This window comes from Cervus elaphus, chromosome 13, assembly GCF_910594005.1.
Source record: "Cervus elaphus chromosome 13, mCerEla1.1, whole genome shotgun sequence".
In the NCBI taxonomy this organism is placed as follows: Eukaryota; Metazoa; Chordata; class Mammalia; order Artiodactyla; family Cervidae; genus Cervus; species Cervus elaphus.
In genome coordinates, this window is record NC_057827.1 from 37,061,451 (window position 1) to 37,079,863 (window position 18,413).

Sequence of the window (18,413 nt, forward strand, 5' to 3'; positions counted from 1 at the left end):
TGAACCCCCCTCCCACCCCCCTCCCCCTCCCATCCCTCTGGGTCATCCCAGTGCACCAGCCCCCAACACCCTGTATCATGCATGGAACCTGGACTGGCGATTCGTTTCACATATGATAATTTACATGTTTCAATGCCATTCTCCCAAATCATCCCGCCCTCGCCCTCTCCCACAGAGTCCAAAAGACTGTTCTATACATCTGTGTCTCTTGCTGTCTCGCATACAGGGTTATCGTTACCATCTTTCTAGATTCCATATATATGCGTTAGTATACTGTATTGGTGTTTTTCTTTCTGGCTTATTTCACTCTGTATAATAGGCTCCAGTTTCATCCACCTCATTACAACTGATTCAGATGTATTTGCTAAGAATTTTTTGTTGAAGCCTTCTTGAGGACTGTGGGACTAATAGTGTCTCTAACCTTTGTGACCTGTGACCCACAGTTAATGTATTTTGCATGCTGACTCTTTGTGACGCCTGCATGCGTAAAATGTGTACACAGGAAACAAAAGTTTGCCTTCTATGTGTGTGGTACCCTCTAAACATTTTCTATTTGATTGAAAAAAAAAGTTGATTGTAACTCACTAAACTGATTCTGACCTATATTGGATCTGACTGCTAAAGACCTGTAGTTTGAAAAAGGTTCGACTGGAAAATGTTTAATTAAGATGCTTGAGAGTCTGAGATTTGTAAGTAATGCAAGGTGGAAAATATGGCATTTTTCTGTTCTTATGAACCACAGGAACAGGGTTATTAGAATTCTTCAATCAGAACAACAGGACAGGACGTCCATATTAGTATCCCAAAGGAGTACAGTATCTGTATTGATAATGTGTCTGAATTTTGGCAAGGCATTTGAGTCTTTTCTGATGACCTGGTGGGTGAGATGGGGTGGGAGATTTGCCCTATTGTGGTTAAATTAGGTGACGTCATGACTTTGGGCGTCTGTGTCTGTAGGAATTTGATTTATGGATTCAGGTACAGCTGGGAACTTATTGAGGGTCTGTCACTTTCTTATATGCAGTGTGTATTTGAAGCCTTGTCTGAAGAGTGTTCTTATCAAATTTGTTGCCTAATGAAGTGAAGAGAGAAAGTATCATCTGGTTAATCTCAAGATTTGCCCAGTGTAGTTTAATGAAATGGAAGGGTCATCATAAATTTAAGTAATTTAAATATTTAATTGAAAATGGTTTAGTGTGTAATTTCTGTTAGGTTGTAAATATTGACTTTTAAAAAATAAATACAAAGTTTTACAAATCTAATAGCAATTTGATGCTTTAAAAGTATATAGATAACCTTTCTTATAGTAAAAAAAAAAAAAAAAAGCCCTTGAAGATATGGCTGTGTATAAATGGTGTATTACATTACCTGATTTTCAGATGTTAAGCCAATCTTGTGTTCCTAGAATGGATTCTGTTGAGTCGTGGTGTATCCTACTTTCTATATATTGCTGTTTTCAATTTGCTGATATTAAAAATTTTTGTGAGGAATATTGGTCTGAGGTTTCCTTTTCTTGTGATGTCTTTGGACTGGACTCAGTATCAAGAGTAAAATTACCCTCATAAAATGAGTTGGAAAACGTTACTCTGCTGTTTTTTTGAAAGAGTTTATGTAGGATTGGTAATTATTTCTTTCTTTACATTTGATAGAGTTTACCAGCAAAGTCCTCTGGGCCTGGGCTTTTCTTTGTGGGAAGATTTTAAATTACTCATTCAATTTCTTTACTTGATACAGGTCTATCTGGATTTTCTTTTACTTTATGATAATTTTTTATAAGTTTTGGTAATTTTATCCTTCTGGGAATTTGTCCATTTCTTATTTTTCTTTTTTCTTTTTGAGCTTGTATCCAGCCCACAGAATTGTATCCTAAAACAGGAGTCCGCAAACTTTTTCTGTAAAGGGCTTGATGGTAGGCTTTGTGGGCCATGTGGTCTCCATTAGTACTCCTCAGCTCTCTCACTGAAGTGCAGAAACAGCCACAGACAGTAAGCAGAGAGCTGTACGAGGTTCTCTTCCAATACTGCTTTGTTGATAGTGGGCCAGATTTGGTACATGGGTGTAGTTTTCTGACTCCTGTTTTAAGGTAATACATTTTATGGTTGAAAGTCTTTGTTTGTTATCTAGGTAGATCAGGTTTATGATAGAGTGGGATGGAAGTTGATTCCCTTGCTTGCATATCTTTGTGTACTCCTAAGGATATGTGTATTCCAATTTGAAGATTGAGACTTCATTTCCAAGATGTTGTAAAGGTAATTTAGGCATTTTTATAGTTTTGTTCAGGTAAGACAGAAGGTGACCCTCGTAGTATAATTTTCTAGGGCCATAACTCGAATCCCCTATTTGGCCAGTATTCCTTCTGTGAAAAGGAGGTGTTTGTAGGACTTCCCTGGTGGCCCAGTGGTTAAGACTCTGCTCTTTCACTGTAGGGGGCATGGGTTTAATCCCTGATCAGGGAATAAAAATCCTGCAAGCTGCACCAAAAAAAAGAGAGAGAGACATTTGAAATAAAATTTGTTACATGGTAGAAATTATATAGATTATCTCATTTAATCTTCATAATGGTTCTATGAGATCGTTTAATTGGTATACAGTTGACTCTTGAACAGTTGGGGGCCAGGGCCTCCAACCATCTGCAAAGTTGAAAATCTGAGAATAACCTATAGTCAGCCCTCCATATACATGGTTCTTCTGTATCTGCAGTTCTGCGTCTCACATTCAGGCAACTGCCCATCATGTAGTACTGCTGTATTTAGTGAAGGAAATGGGTGTTTTAAGTGGACCTGCGCCATTCAAGCCCATGTTGTTTGAGGGTCAACTCTAATTCCCATTATAATTGAGACAGTTGAGACTCAGATTAGGATAATTTGCTCATAATTCTGGCCTTTGATGTCTGACTTCAGAAGTCCATGCCCTTTTCACTATGCTGCCTTTTGTGGAAGATAGGGACTTAGGATTGTACTAGTAGCTGTTTTCTTTCAAGATCTCTGTCATTTCCAAGCTTTTGATTCTACAGACACGTTTCTACATAGATATGTGGGAAAATATCTAGTTTTTCAGAAATCCATAACTAACCACTCATCCATAATTATTGATTTAATTGTCCTTAGCATATCAAACTATTAGATCTGAATGCTGAGAGTTCTGTCTGATGTGGATGAGATGGAAGTTTGTAGCTCTGTAATTGGCTAATTGTTTTTGAATCATTTCTGATGACTACCTTAATTGCATGATGAGTGGAAGACTATTTAGGTCTTCCTGACTTTGTTATCTAAAGGCTTCTTACAAGAGAAATGATTCACCAGAGTCTCATAGTGTGGCATTTGGTAGTCTGGAAGTCCTAATAGCATTTGAGCAAAATCATCCTGTGTCTAGCATGTGTGCTCAGTTGCTCAGTCGCGTCCAACTCATAGCAATCCATGGACTGTAGCCCTCTAGGCTCCTCTGTCCATGGACTTTTCCAGGCGAGAATACTGGAGTGGGTTGCTGTTTCCTCCTCCAGGGGATCTTCCTAACCCAGGGATTGGACCTGTGTCTACTCCTATGTAATATGCCCAGCATAAATGGGTATATTTGTCCACTACAAAGGCATATACAAAACTGTTTAATTCTCTATTCATAATAGCCCCCAAACTGGAAATAGTCTATCAGGAGTAGGATGGATAAATACATTGAGGCATAGTTATGTAATAGAATACTATATAGCCATGAGAGAGAATGAACTGCTGCTACATGCAACAAGGGTGAATCATACAGATGTAACATTGAGCAAAAGAAGCCAAATACTTTAAAAGAGAACTTTTAAGATTCCATTTATATGAAGTTCAAAAACAGGTAAAATGAACCTTTTGTGATAGATATCAGAATAGTGGCTGCCTTTGTGGGAACACAGTGGGGCCTTCTGGGGTGTTCACAATACTGTGTCTTGATTTGGGTGTGTCCTCCCTTAGTGTGTTCATCTGACTAGAAATCCATATGTTGGCACTCCACTTGTTTTAGATTTACTGTTTTCAGTTAATAAAGAAATTTTCTTTGAAACTATTAAAAATCCTACTTATTAGTTATTATTAACATAATATAAACTTGTATGTGTAATATCAGTGCCTTAAAGATATATGTTGAATGGAGAAGTAAAAGTCTTTTCCCATCTGATTGATTTCTGGCATTTCTAAAATTCCTATTACAGCTTTTCATTTTGCATCAATCTCAGCATCAGAGTAGGATTATGATGGAGTATAAATGATAGGAAAGGAACTTCATAATTTTGTGACATTAAGTAGACAAAGGTCAATCAGGAAGGGGAAAATAAGCATAAAATCATGTGTATTTTGTGCCTTTTTCCATCATCAGTGTTGTGGAAATTGTGTGGCATTGGAAATTCACTTGATTTCTTAAATCCTTTGAGATATATTGATAATTGTTGCAACTCAGTGATGGGTGTGTGGGGTTCATTATGCTGTTCTGTCTACCTTTGTATATGTTTGAAATACTCTATAGTAAAAAAAAAAAAAATTATGGATGAGCCTGCTAATGCATTGTTTCTTTTATTGTCTGTTCCGTCAGCATAGTTTTGTGATACTTGCTCAGTTAAATAATAGAGAATTACTGGAGTTTGTCCTTAGGTTTTTGTGTTTCTAATGAGACACTCCTCTTTTTTTTTTTTTTTAAACTGAAGGAGTGCTTTTTGTGCTCCTTTAAATATATTTTTGCTGTTTTTCCTTTTTTAGACTTATGTTTTATGTAGATATATTTCTGAAATTAATATTTGAAAACTGTTTAAAATGGTGTTCTATTTCTTTTCTATTTTTTGTGGAAAACACTAAGCCAGTGTTTCATTTTATGCTTAGTATTGTAAGTTATTGTTGTTTAGTCGCTAAGTTGTGTCTGACTATTTGCAACCCCATGGACTGTATCCTCTCAGGCTCCTTTGTCCATGGGATTTCCCAGGCAAGAATACTCGAGTGAGTTGCCATTTCCTTCTCCAGGGGATCTTCCTGATGTAGGGGTCAAACTCTGGTCTGGTGCATTGGCAGGGGGATTCCTTACCGCTGAGCCACCAGGGAAGCCCCTATGTCACCTGCTGTTTGCTGACTTCCTTTTGTGTGTAGAACAGTGTTAGATTTCATGTCTTACATAGAATTTCACATAGAATATGCTTAGGGATATTGTGTTTTTGGAACCATTTCCAAGGAGAGCTAAGGCATTTAGATATAAATATTTAGATAACTCTAGATTTTGAGGGATTAACTTCTGTCAAGTTTATTATGTCTCCTTTGATTGAATTAATATTTACTGAGTTCCTCTTCCATCCTAGGCAATCTTATTGGCTGAACAAAACAGACAAGGTCCCTTGCCCTCGTGGAGCTTACATTCTATTGGGGTGACACATACAATATAAATAAGATAATTCATATGGTGAGTCATTTTGAAATTATAACAGAAAGTGTTGGAGAGTGATAGGGAGTTAGCTGCATTAAATTGGGTAGCCAGGGAAGGCCTCTGGTGTGGTGACATTTTCGAAGGTAACTGAAAGACAAGATAGTACTAGCCGTTCTTATAACTGCAGAAAGAGTGTTCTGAAAATACATGGTGCAGAATTTTGGAGAGAACAAGCTTGATGTATTTGAGGAACAGTAACAAGGTCAGGTTGTCTGGAGAACAGGAAGAGGAGTGGTAAGAAATGAAGTTGTCTGTAGAGGTTAGTAGAAATGAGATTGTGTAGGGCCTGCAGTCCATGGAAAGGAAGTTAAGCAGAATCATGACAACTGATTTACATTTTAAAATTTGCTCTGGCTGCAGTGTAGAGAAAGAATTGGAGGGGCAGAAATTGAAGCAGAGATGTAACAGGGGACTGCTGCAATTATGAGATGATAGTGACTTAGAGTAGGTAAGTGGTAGGGGAGATGGAGAGAAATGGACATATCTTTGAAGTAGTGCCAATAGGGCTTATTGATGAATTGAATGTATGGGATGAAGGACAAGAAAGGACTCAAGAAGACTCCTGACTTTTTTTCCCCTTTGTCTAAGCAGTATAGTGTATGTTGATGCCATTTATTGAGATGGGAAAAGCTTGAGGCTCAGTTGCTAAGTTGTGTCCAACTTTTTGTGACCCCAAGGACTGTAGCTGGCCAGGCTTCTCTGTCCATGGGATTTTTCCAGGCAAGAATACTGGAGTGGGTAACTATTTCCTCCAGGGGCTCTTCCCAACCCAGAGATCTAACCCACATATTCTGCCTTGGCAGGTGGATTCTTTACTTCTGAGCCACCTGAAAAGCTGTGAGAAAAGCTTGGGAAGGAACAAATTGGGGGATGTTGAGTGTTAGGCTGAAAAAATTAAGAATTCTGTTTTGGACATTTATGAGATGCCTAATCTTTGCGGGGATTGTCCAGTGTGTGAGTTTTCATCTTTATGTTTTATGGAAAACCTTTCTGGGAAATCAATCTCTTCTTATTGAAAGAATGACAGTATTCTGTGTCATGCTATACTGGTTATGTTGGCTGCATATAGTTTTCCTCCTTTTTTTAAAAAAAAAAATTAAGATATAGCTTGCATACAGTAATAATGCATAGATGTTAAATGCCCAATTCAGTAAATTTTGCTAGATGTGTATAACCTTGTAACTACAGCATCAGTAAAAACAAAGAACATTTTTATTACTCCTCAAGTCCCTCTGCCTCTTTCTAGTCAGTTTTCCTCCCTAAAGGTGGAAGACTTCTGATTTTTCTCACTATAGTTACTCTTGTAGAAATTCTTATAAATAGACTCATATAAATGTATCTGTGTGACTTTCCGTTTTTGAGTATCATCTCTGTTGTATTAGTAGCATAAGTAGTTTGTTATTTTTTATTGTTAAGTGGTGTTCTGTGGTATAATTAATACCATGATTTGTTTCCTCTCTTCTCCTTGTTTCCAGTTTTTGACTGTTGTTATAAAGGTACTTTGTACACTTGTGTACAAGTCTTTTTGTTAATATATGTTTTTATTTCTCCTGGGTAAATCCTAGAAAGGAAATTTTGGGTCACAGATATATATTTGATATTATAAGAAACTGCCAACCTCTTTTCCAGAGTGCATGTATCATTTTACACTGTCAGCAGTTACAGGTTGTTTCAGTGCTTCGCACTGTCACAGACATTTGGTGCTTTCATTTTTGGTCTGTAGTGTGGATATAGTGTCTATGGTGGTCTTTTCACAATCTAATAATTTTTTAAATGTAAAGTATACATTTTATCATATAAAATGTATCATTTTAACAGTTTTTAAGTGTACAGTTCAGTGGCATTGAGTTCACTTACATTGTCATGCAACCATCACCATCATGAACTTTTTTATCATATCAAACTGAAACTTTGTACCTGTTAAATAGTAACACTTCATTTCCTGCTCTCCCAGCCCCTGGAAACCACCATTCTACTTTCTGCCCCTGTGAGGTTGACTATTCTAGATACCTCATGTGAGTGGAATCATACAAGTTACATCCTTCTGTGTCTTATTTCACTTTCACTTAATGTCTTCAAGGTTCATCTATGTTGTAACATATATCTAAACCTTCCTTTTTTTAAGACTGAATGATACTGCATTTTTATGGAGTGTTTGTGCATTCATCCATCCTGGACTTTTGGGTGTCTCATTGTGTTTCAATTCACATTTCCCTGTTAATTAATGATGTTCAACAGCTTTTCATATGTTTATTGACTATTCATATAACTTCTTTTGACTGCTTTAAAAAACTGATGTTTTCTTTTTAGTTCTTATTTGTAAGTATTCTGGATCCTATCTCTTGTGAATATTTTCTCCTTAATTGTGGCTTTCCTTTTCTTTTTTTTTCTTTTCTTGTTTTGGTGTGCTTATAATAGAGGGCAGAAACATCTTTTTGCCATCATAAATCTGGGAGTTTTCTTGAAATGCTTGATCCTTGGAGGTAGCCTTCACTGGGATGATGTTGAGATGGGGCTAGATTATATGGAATACCTCCCTAAATATTTTTTTTAACAGTACCTTTGTTTTAAATGTATGATTATCTTAACCCATCTAGAGCATGATTTGGTTTGAAAAAAAATTGAAAATGATTTGTTTTGGAAAAAAGATAGTTTTCTACTATGGTGTATTGTAATCAAAGCTAGGTGGTTTTACCTTTTGACTGACTGAGGCTTTATCTTGAGAAAATTATTCAAGATAAGCACAGAATGAAATTGATCATTGCTGCATTAACTATAATTGTGAAAAATTGAGTTATCTAAATGTCCACTGAGGAAAAAAATGATATGTGAATGCAATGGAATAGCACATACACATGGAAAATATGCTATTTTACTAAGAAGCTGCCTTTATGCTCTGATTACAAGTATGTAAATATCCATTATAATCTCTGCTGTAAATTCCCCATCTGTAAAATGGGTTAGTAAAGTAGCTGTCTCATAGGGTTGTCATGAAGATTGAAGGCCCCTAAAGAAGGCCCCTAAAGTTTTAACTCAGTCCTGAGACATAGTAAAATGAGCACTAAATTACTAGCTGCTGCTATTGTTACACAATATAATAGTATGTGTGTAAAGGCTGTGGGATTACATGTGTTCCATTCACTTTTTATTTTCTTAATGGTGATTCTCCCCCCCCCCACCCTTTCTGTTAGCTATTACTGTATTAAATCATTACCAAATTCAGACCATCACCTGTATCAGTCTTGGTCTTGAATCTCAACTTTTTCCCTTCTCCATTGCTTCTACCTATTCCATCTTGCCACTATCTCTTAAATAGGCTGCTCTAGTTGCCTCCCAGCGTCTTTTTTTCAACACCTCTTCCAATTTGTATTCTTTAATGATGATTTTTGATGAGCAGGACTTTTAAATTTTGATGAAATCGAACTCATCAAAATTTTTTCTTTTATGATGAGTACTTTTTTCTGTTTTGTCTAAAAAATCTTTCTCTACTCTAAGGTCACTTAGATGTTCTGTTTTTTTTTTTCCCCCTAGTAGTTTTAGTTTTAACTTTTATGTTTAGTTTATTTTGAATTAATTTTTTGTATCTGATATGGGATAGGAATAGAAAGATATTTTGTTCTCGTATATATCTGGTTGTTCTAGCACCATTTATTGAAAAATCCTTTTTGATTTTTCCATTGATTTATCTTGATACCTTGTGATCAGAAGTCAGTTAACCATGTGTGTACACGTCTGCTTCTAAACTCTGTTCAGTTCATCTGGTTATCTCCTCGCACCAATACCACATTGATTTCTATAGCTTTATAGTAAAACTTGAAATAAGGTAGTGTAAAACAACGGCCTTTGTTTTTCTTTTATATGATTGTTTTGGCTATTCTAAGTATTTTGCATTTCCATATAGATTTTAGGACCAGTTTTCCAGTTTCTCCAAAAAGGCCAACTGGGATCTTTATTTATATTTGATCTGCAGATCAACTTGAGGAGAATTGATAACGTTAAGCTCTTCAGTCTGTGAGTGTGTACATCGCTCCATTTATTTAGATCTTCTTTTAATGTTTCTCAGCAATCTTTTGTAGTTTTTATCATAGAGGTCCAGCACAGTTTTCATTAGATATGTTCCTAAGTTTTTGTGTGTTTTAGTACTATTTTAAACAGTGTTTTGAAGTTTCATTTTTGGTTGTTTGTTGCTATTGTATAAAATACAGTTGTTTATTTTATATTGAGCATGTATCCTGTGATCTTGCTAAAGTCATGCTCAGTTGTTTCGTGTCCGACTCTTTGTGACCCCGTGGACTGCAGCCTGCCAGGCTCATCTGTCCATGGGATTCTTCAGGCAAGAATACTGGAGTGGGTTGCCATATCCTCCTCCAGGGGATCTTCCCGACCCAGGGATCGAACCCATGTCTCTTATGTTTCCTGCATTGGCAGGCAGTTCTTTACCATTAGTGCCAGCTGGGAAGCCCTGCTAAAGTTTCATACTAGTAGGATTTTTTTGGGGGGAGGGGGTGCATTCCTTAGGGTTTTCTACATGCACAGTCAACAATAAAATTTACAAATAAAAATAACTTTACATCTTCATTTCCAATATTTTTGCTTTTTATTTCTTTTTCTTATTGCAGTAGCTAACACCTATAATATAATGTTGAATAAGAAGTAGAACTGGTGAGAGTAGATATTCTTGCCTTGTCCCAGTCTTCAGGGGAAAGAATTCATTGTTTCACCATTAATATGATGTTATCTATAATTGTTTTATAGATGCCACTGCTCCCTTTTTATGTCATGGATGATGTTGAATTTTGTCAGATTATCTTTCTGCATTTGTTGACATGATCATACATGATTTCCCATTTGTTTTGTTAATGTGGTAGAAGACATTGATTTTTTTTTTTTTTTTTTTTAACCATTGATTTATATTTTTATTTGGAAATGTTTATACCAATACAGTGAAACTAAATTTTAAACACTGGATGTCATTAGCTTGGATATCCTTAGTTTATTATAAAAGAGGAACATGGAAATTATTTACATGATGAAAGATTTCAGAACTTCAGTGGAATGGGCAGCTTCAAGTGATGCCATTTCAATAGTGACTTATTTCAGTCAACATATTTCCCAAGAATGTCACCATCTCTAAATAAGAAATAATCCTTGTCGTCTAGAACTACTTTGGTGCCTCCATATTCTGGGAGAAGAACTTTATCTCCAACTTTCACACTAACTGGCTGAATCTCTCCACCCTTTCCTTTAGAGCCTGATCCAACAGCTACCACCGTTGCTTGCAATACTTTTCCTTGTGATTTTTCTGGAAGCATAATGCCTCCTTTGGTTACAGTTTCGGCTGCACTTCTTTCAACTAATACTCGGTCAAAGAGGGGAAGAAACTTTCTGAATGCCTGTCCTGCCATGACTCCGGCTGCCGCAGTTCGCACTCTGATTTTTTTTTTTTATTGACCTTTTTGTTTGAGATAGCTGTAGATCCATATGTACTTATAAGAAATAATACAGAGAGATTCCTTATACCCTGACTGATTTTCCCTGTTGGTAACATCTTGCAAAACAATAGTACGGTGTCACTACCAGGATATTGACATCATATGGTCAAGATGCAGAATGTTCCCTTACCACAGGCATCCCTCATGTTGCTCATTTATAGCCATCCCTGTTTCCCTGTGTCTCTGCCTCTTCTATCACTCCTGGGAACCACTCTTCTTTTCTCCATTTCTATAGCTATCATTTCAAGAGTATTACACAAATGGAATCATAAAGAATGTAATCTTTTGGGGTTGGCTTTTTTCACTTTTTCTCCATACCACGGTTTGTGTTTAACCTTTGACACGTGGAAAGTCATCTAGCCTGTTCCAGTTTGAGGCTATTAGAAGTAAACCTGATAGACACATTCAAGTACAGGTTTTTTCGTGAGTTACGTCTTCCATTCTCTGAGATAAATGACTAGTCGTGCAACTGCTGGGTCATGTAAGAGTTGCGTGTTTAGTTGTTTTTTATTTTAATAGCCTCCGTTTTGGCTATTTATTTATTTTTGGCTGCGCTGGATCTTTGTTGGCTGCGTGCAGGCTTTCTGTGGTTGCACTGTGCTGGCTTAGGAGTTGTGGAGATGAGCTTAGTTGCCCCACAGCATGTGGAATCTTCCTGGACCAGGGATCAAACCCATGTCCCCTGCATTGGCAGGCAGATTCTTAACCACTGGACCAGCAGAGATGTCTGCATGTTTAGACTTCTTTTTTTTTTTAAGTTAAAAAATGGCCGCACCGTTTAGTAGTTCCGTCAGCAGTGCATGAATGTGTGAGTTATTCAGTTTTTCCACATCCTTAGCTTGTAGGTGGTGTGTCAGCGTTCTTTATTTTAGCTGTTCTAGTGGGCATTAGTAGTGTATCATTGTGGTTTTAGCTTACATTTCCCTAGTGGTTAATGTAATGATGTTGAACATCTTTTCATGTACTTATTTGCCATCTGTATAGCTCTTTGTTGAAATGTCTTTTGTGTCTTTTGCCCACTATGGATTGGATTTTTTTTTTTCCCCATCACTGAATTTTGGGAGTTCTTTATGTATTCTAGATACTGGTCGTTAGTCTTTGTCATATGTATGATTTGTAAATATTTTTTCCCAGTCTGTAACTTTTTTAAAAATCCTCCTAATCAGGATCCTTTTGCAGAATGAAAGTTTTTACTTTTCAAGAAGTCTGATCAGTTTCTCCTTAATAGGTCGTGCTTTTGGTGTCCAGTTGAAGAATTCATTGCCTCACCTTACATCCTGAAGGCTTCTCTTATGTTTTTACTAAAAGTTTTATAGTTTGACATTTTACATTTAAGTCTATGACCCATTTTGAGTAAATGTGTATATATAAATTATGAAACTTAGATCAGGGTTGACTTTCTACTGATGAATATCCATTACCACTTGTCTTAACAACTGAAGCAAGGTATGCAGTATTTGTATTCTTTAACTGGAGATACAAAGCCTGATAAGATTATTAAACTCAGTATCTATATTATTTTATTTTTAAAAATATTTCCTGCTTGGTTCATTGCAGAAGATTGTATTAATTCTCTTCTACTGACTTTTTAAAAATTTATTTTTGAATATTTTATATACTTGTTTATATTCTACATTATGTTTTGACATAATCAAATTGCCTAAATGGAAAATTATAGCAATATATATTATTAGTGAGTTGTATCCTCAGTAATAATATATATTGTTTAGGCATGAATTAACTCTTTTAATGTTTTTGCCTTAATCTTTTATCTGATGTTTTTACTGCAACCCTTTCATTTCTTTTATTTACATAATTTGTTCAACTTAAAAGCATTTTATTTACAGTTGATTTATAGTGCTGTGTTGATGTTTGCTGTACAGCAAAGTGATCCAGTCATATTATACATTCTCTTTAATTTTCTCTTCTATTATGGTTTATCACAGGGTATTGAATATAGTTCCTTGTGCTGTACAGTAGGACCTTGCTGTTTATCTATGTTATATCTAATAGTTTGCATCTGCTCATCCTAAATTCCCAGTTCTTCCCTGCCCCACCTCTCCTCCTTGGCAACAAGTCTGTTCTCTGTATCTGTGAGTTTATTTCTGTTTCACAGATATGTTCATTTGTAGCGTATTTTAGATTTCACATTCAAGTGATATCACGTGGTATTTGTCTTTCTCTCTGACTTATTTTGCTTAGTCTGATCATCTCTAGGTCCATCCATGTAGCTGCAAATGTCATTATCCCATTCTTTTTATGGCTGAGTGACATTCAGCTGTATATGAGTAATGTGTATGTGTGTGTTTGTATATATACACATATATTTTAACATCTGTTTTTTTCTTTTGAGATTTTAATGTAAAAAAGTAGAAACACAGATGGGGCACAAATGTGCATTTTATACCCAAAGATAATGTGGATAATTTGGTTATTACTCATAACATTTTAACAAAATAATCAGAAATTTAGTCATTCACATTAGTAATAACATTAAGAGTTCTTATTAAAGGAGTTTCTCATACATCATCTCACATTGGGAGATGATGTGTGCAGTGGGCAGATGGGAACAAAAAGCAATCAATAAAGAAAATGTGATAAGTAATCTAATAGTGATAATACTGTTTCTAGGAGATAATATTGGAAGTGCTTTTTAAAAAATTTGTTTTTAATTGGAGGATAATTGCTTTACAGTGTTGTGTTGGTTTCTGCCATACAACAGCATAAATCATCTGTTATACATGTATCCCCTCTCTCTTGAAACTCCTGCCCACCCCCACCCCACTATTTGTGACAGAGTACCAGGTTAAGCTCCCAAAATGTCTCCTCCCTCTTGAACATCCCACCACCGCCACCCTACCTGTTGTGACAGAGTACCAGGTTAAGCCTTGAACACGAACAGAGATCATTCTGTCATTTTTGAGATTGCAACCAAGTACTGCATTTTGGACTCTTGTTTCTATGATGGCTATTCCATTTCTTCTAAGGGATTCTTGCCCACACTAGTAGATATAATGGTCATCTGAGTTAAATTCACCCATTCCAGTTCATTTTAGTTCTGATTCCTAAAATATTGATGTTTGCTTTTGCCATCTCCTGTTTGACCACTTCCAACTTGCCTTGATTCATGGATCTAACATTCGTGACATTGTACAAGAGACAGTGATCAAGACCATCCCCAAGAAAAAGAAATGCAAAAAGGCAAAATGGTTGTCTGAGGAGGCATTATAAATAGCTGAGAAAAGAAGAGAAGCTAAAGGCAAAGGAGAAAAGGAAAGATAAACCCATTTGAATGCAGAGTTCCAAAGAATAGCAGGAGAGATAAGAAAGCCTTCCTCAGCTATCAAAGCAAAGAAATAGGGGCAAACAGTAGAATGGGAAAGACTAGAGATCTCTTCAAGAAAACTAGAGATACCAAGGGAACATTTCATGCAAAGATGGGTTCGATAAAGGACAGAAATGGTATGGACCTAACAGAAGCAGAAGATATTAAGAAGAGGTGGCAAGAATACACAGAAGAACTATACAAAAAAGATCTTTATGACCCAGATAACCACAATGGTGTGATCACTCACCTAGAGCCAGACGTCCTGGAATGTGAAGTCAGGTGGGCCTTAGGAACCATCGCTACAAACAAAGCTAGTGGAGGTGATGGAATTCCAGTTGAGTTATTTCAAATCCTAAAAGATGATGCTGTGAAAGTACTGCACTCAATATGCCAGCAAATTTGGAAAACTCAGCAGTGGCCAGAGGACTGGGAAAAGTCAGTTTTCATTCCAATCCCAAAGAAAGGCAATGCCAAAGAGTGCACAATTGCACTCATCTCGCACACTAGCAAAGTAATGCTCAGAATTCTCCAAGCCAGGCAGGCTTCAACAGTATGTGAACTGTGAACTTCCAGATGTTCAAGCAGGATTTAGAAAAGGCAGAGGAACCAGAGATCAAATCACCAATGTCTGTTGGATCATCAAGAAACCAAGAGAGTTCCAGAAAAACATCTACTGCTTTATTGACTATGCCAAAGCCTTTGACTGTGTGGATCACAACAAACTGTGGAAAATTACCAGACCACCTGACCTACCTCCTGAGAAATCTGTATGCAGGTTGGAAGCAACAGTTAGAACTGGACGTGGAACAACAGACTGGTTCCAAATTGGGAGAGGAGTATGTCAAGGCTGCAATTGCCTGCTTATTTAACTTACATGCAGAGTACATCATGCGAAATGCCAGACTGGATGAAGCAAAAGGTGGAATCAAGATTGCTGGGTGAAATATCAATAACCTCAGAGATGCAGATGACACCACCCTTATGGCAGAAAGCAAAGAAGAACTAAAGAGCCTCTTGATGAAAATGAAAGAGGAGAGTGAAAAAGTTGGCTTAAAACTCAACATTCAGAAAACTTAAGATCATGGCATCTGGTCCCATCACTTCATGGCAAATAAATGGGGAACCAATGGAAACAGTGACAGACTTTATTTTCTTGGACTCCAAAATCACTGCAGATGGTGAGTGCAGCCATGAAATTAAAAGACGTTTGCTCCTTAGAAGAAAAGTTATGACCAACCCAGACAGCATATTAAAAAGCAGAGACATTACTTTGCCAACAAAGGTCGGTCTAGTCAAAGCTGTGGTTTTTCCGGTAGTCATGTATGGATGTGAGAGTTGGACTGTAAAGAAAGCTGAGCACAGAATTGATGCTTTTGAACTGTGGTGTTGGAGAAGACTCTTAAGAGTCCCTTGGACAGCGAGGAGATCCAACCAGTCCATCCTAAAGGAGATCAGTCCTGAATATTCATTGGGAGGACTGATGCTGAAGCTGATGCTCCAGTACTTTGGCCACCTGATGTGAAGAGCTGACTCATTGGAAAAGACCCTGATCCTGGCAAAGACTGAAGGCGGGAGGAGAAGGGGACAACAGGATGAGGTGGTTGGATGGCATCACAGACACAATGGAAATGAATTTGAGTAAACTCTGGGAGTTGGTGACGGACACTGAGGCCTGGCGTGCTGCAGTCCATGGGGTTGCCACGAGTCGGACGTGACTGAGCGACTGAACTGAACCAGGTTAAGCTCCCTGTGTTACACAGCAAGTTTCCACTATTTTACATATGGTAATGTGTATGTTTCACTGCTTCTCTCTCAATTCCCACCATCTCCTTCCCCTCCTGTGTCCACAAGTCTATTCTCTTATGTTTGTGTCTCTGTTCCCCCCCTGCATGTAGGTTCACTAGTACTATTTTTCTGGATTCCATATCAGTTTAGTTCAGTCGCTCAGTTATGTCTGACTCTTTGTGACCCCATGAACTGCAGCACGCCAGACTTCCCTGTCCATCACCAACTCCTGGAGTCCACCCAAACCCATGTCCATTGAGTCGTTGATGCCATCCAGCCATCTCATCCTCTGTCATCCCCTTCTCCTCCTGCCTTCAGTCTTTCCCAGCATCAGGGTCTTTTCAAATGAGTCAGCTCTTTGTATCAGGTGGCCAAAGTATTTGAGTTTCAGCTTCAACATCAGTCCTTCCAGTGAATATTCAGGACTGATTTCCTTTAGGATGGACTGGTTGGATCTCCTCGCTGTCCAAGGGACTCTCAGGAGTCTTCTCCAACACCACAGTTCAGAAGCATCAATTCTTCGGTGCTCAGCTTTCTTTATAGTCCAACTCTCACATCCATACATGACGACTGGAAAAACCATAGCCTTGACTAGATGGACCTTTGTTGACAAAGTAATGTCTCTGCTTTTCAATATTCTGTCTAGGTTGGTCATAACTTTCCTTCCAAGGAGTATGCGTCTTTTAATTTCATGGCTGCAGTCACCATCTGCAGTGATTTTGGAGCCCAGAAAAATAAAGTCAGCCACTGTTTCCACAGTTTTCCCATCTATTTCCCATGAAGTGATGGGACCATATGCCAAGATCTTAGTTTTCTGAATGTTGAACTTTAAGCCAACCTTTTCACTCTCCTCTTTCATGTTCAGGATTCCATACAGATATGTATTAATATAAAATATTTGTTTTTCTCTTTCTGTCTTACTTGACTCTGTAGAATAGGCTCTAGGTTTGTCTACCTCAGTTCAATGGACTCAAATTCATTCCTTTTAATGGCTGAGTAATATTCCATTGTGTATATGTACCACAACTTCTTTATCCATTCATCTGTCGATGGATCTAGGTTGCTTCCATATCTTGGCTATTGTAAATAGTGCTGAAGTGAAAATTGGGGTACATGTGTGTTTTTGAATTATGGTTTTCTCAGGGTATATACCCAGTAGTGGGATTGCTGAGTCATATGGTAGTTTTAGTCTTAGTTTTTAAAGAAATCACCATACTGTTCTGTATAGTGTCTGTATCAACCTAAGTTCCCACTAATAGTGCAAGAGGGTTCCCTTTTCCCCATGTCCTCTCCAGCATTTATTTTTTGTTGACTTTTAACTGATGGCCATTCTGACTAATATGAGGTGGTACCTCAGTGTAGTTTTGATTTGCATTTCTCTAATTAGTGATGTTGAGCATCTTTTCATGTGCCTGTTGGCCATCTCTGTTTCTTCTTTGGAGAAATGTCTATTTAGATCTTCTGCCCATTTTTCAACTGGGTTTTTTTTTTTAACTTTTTATTTTGTATTGGAGTATAGTGGATTAACAAACAATGTTGTGATGTCTCCAGTGAACAGCGACCAGACTCAGCCACACATATGCATGTATCCATTCTTCCCCAGATGGCCCCCCATCCAGGCCATCACATAACTTTGAACAGGGTTCCATGTGCTATACAATGGGTCCTTGTTGGTTATCCATTTAAAAATAGCAGTGTATACATGCCCACCTCACACTCCCTAACTACCCCTTCCCCTCGTCCTTCCCCTTGGCAGTCATAAGCTCATTCTTGAAGTCTGTGAGTCTGTTTCTGTTTTTTAAGTAGGTTTATCTGTATCATTTCTTTTTAGATTCCACATACAAGTGATATCATATGATATTTCTCCTTCTCTGTGTGACTTACTTCACTCAGTATGGCACTCTCCAGGGCCATCCATGTTGCTGCAAATTGCATTATTTTATTTTTTTATGGCTGATTAATATATTGTATTTTTGTACCACATCTTCTTTATCCATTCCTCTGTCGATGGACATTTAGGTTGCTTCCACGTCTTGGCTATTGTAAACAGTGCTGTGATGAACATTGGGGTGCATGCTTCTTTTCAGATCATGTTTTTCTCCAGTTATATGCCTAGGAGTGGGATTGCAGAGTCATACAGTAGCTCTAGTTTTAGTTTTTTAAGGAACCTCCATACTGTTCTCCATAGTGGCTGTACTAATGCACATTCCCACCAACAGTATCGGAGGGTTACTGTCTCTCCACATCCTCTCCAGGATTTATTGTTTGTGGATTTTTTGAAGATGACCATTCTGTCTGATGTGAAGCAGTACCTCTTGTAGTTCTGATTTGCATGTCTCAGTTAGTGATAGTATCTTTTCATGTACCTGTTG

At 37.5% G+C, this 18,413-nt stretch overlaps 2 protein-coding genes across 3 annotated transcripts in view; one reads left to right on the forward strand and one right to left on the reverse strand.

Annotated features, from left to right (window-relative positions):
- Window positions 1–18,413, forward strand: part of EDC3 (enhancer of mRNA decapping 3) — a 58,022-nt gene that overhangs the window by 1,242 nt on the left and 38,367 nt on the right. Inside the window, exon 2 of one of the 2 annotated variants that reach the window (XM_043921325.1) lies at window positions 5,312–5,412. The exons of the other annotated variant lie outside the window; for it this stretch is intronic. The gene's annotated coding sequence lies outside the window, so the exon portion shown is untranslated. The remainder of the gene's footprint in view (window positions 1–5,311; window positions 5,413–18,413) is intronic. 2 annotated transcript variants of the gene reach the window in all.
- LOC122706245 (10 kDa heat shock protein, mitochondrial) lies at window positions 10,405–10,867 on the reverse strand. The gene has a single exon (XM_043921329.1). It carries the CDS (start codon window positions 10,839–10,841, stop codon window positions 10,533–10,535), a length of 309 nt encoding a protein of 102 aa, XP_043777264.1. The 5' UTR covers window positions 10,842–10,867; the 3' UTR covers window positions 10,405–10,532.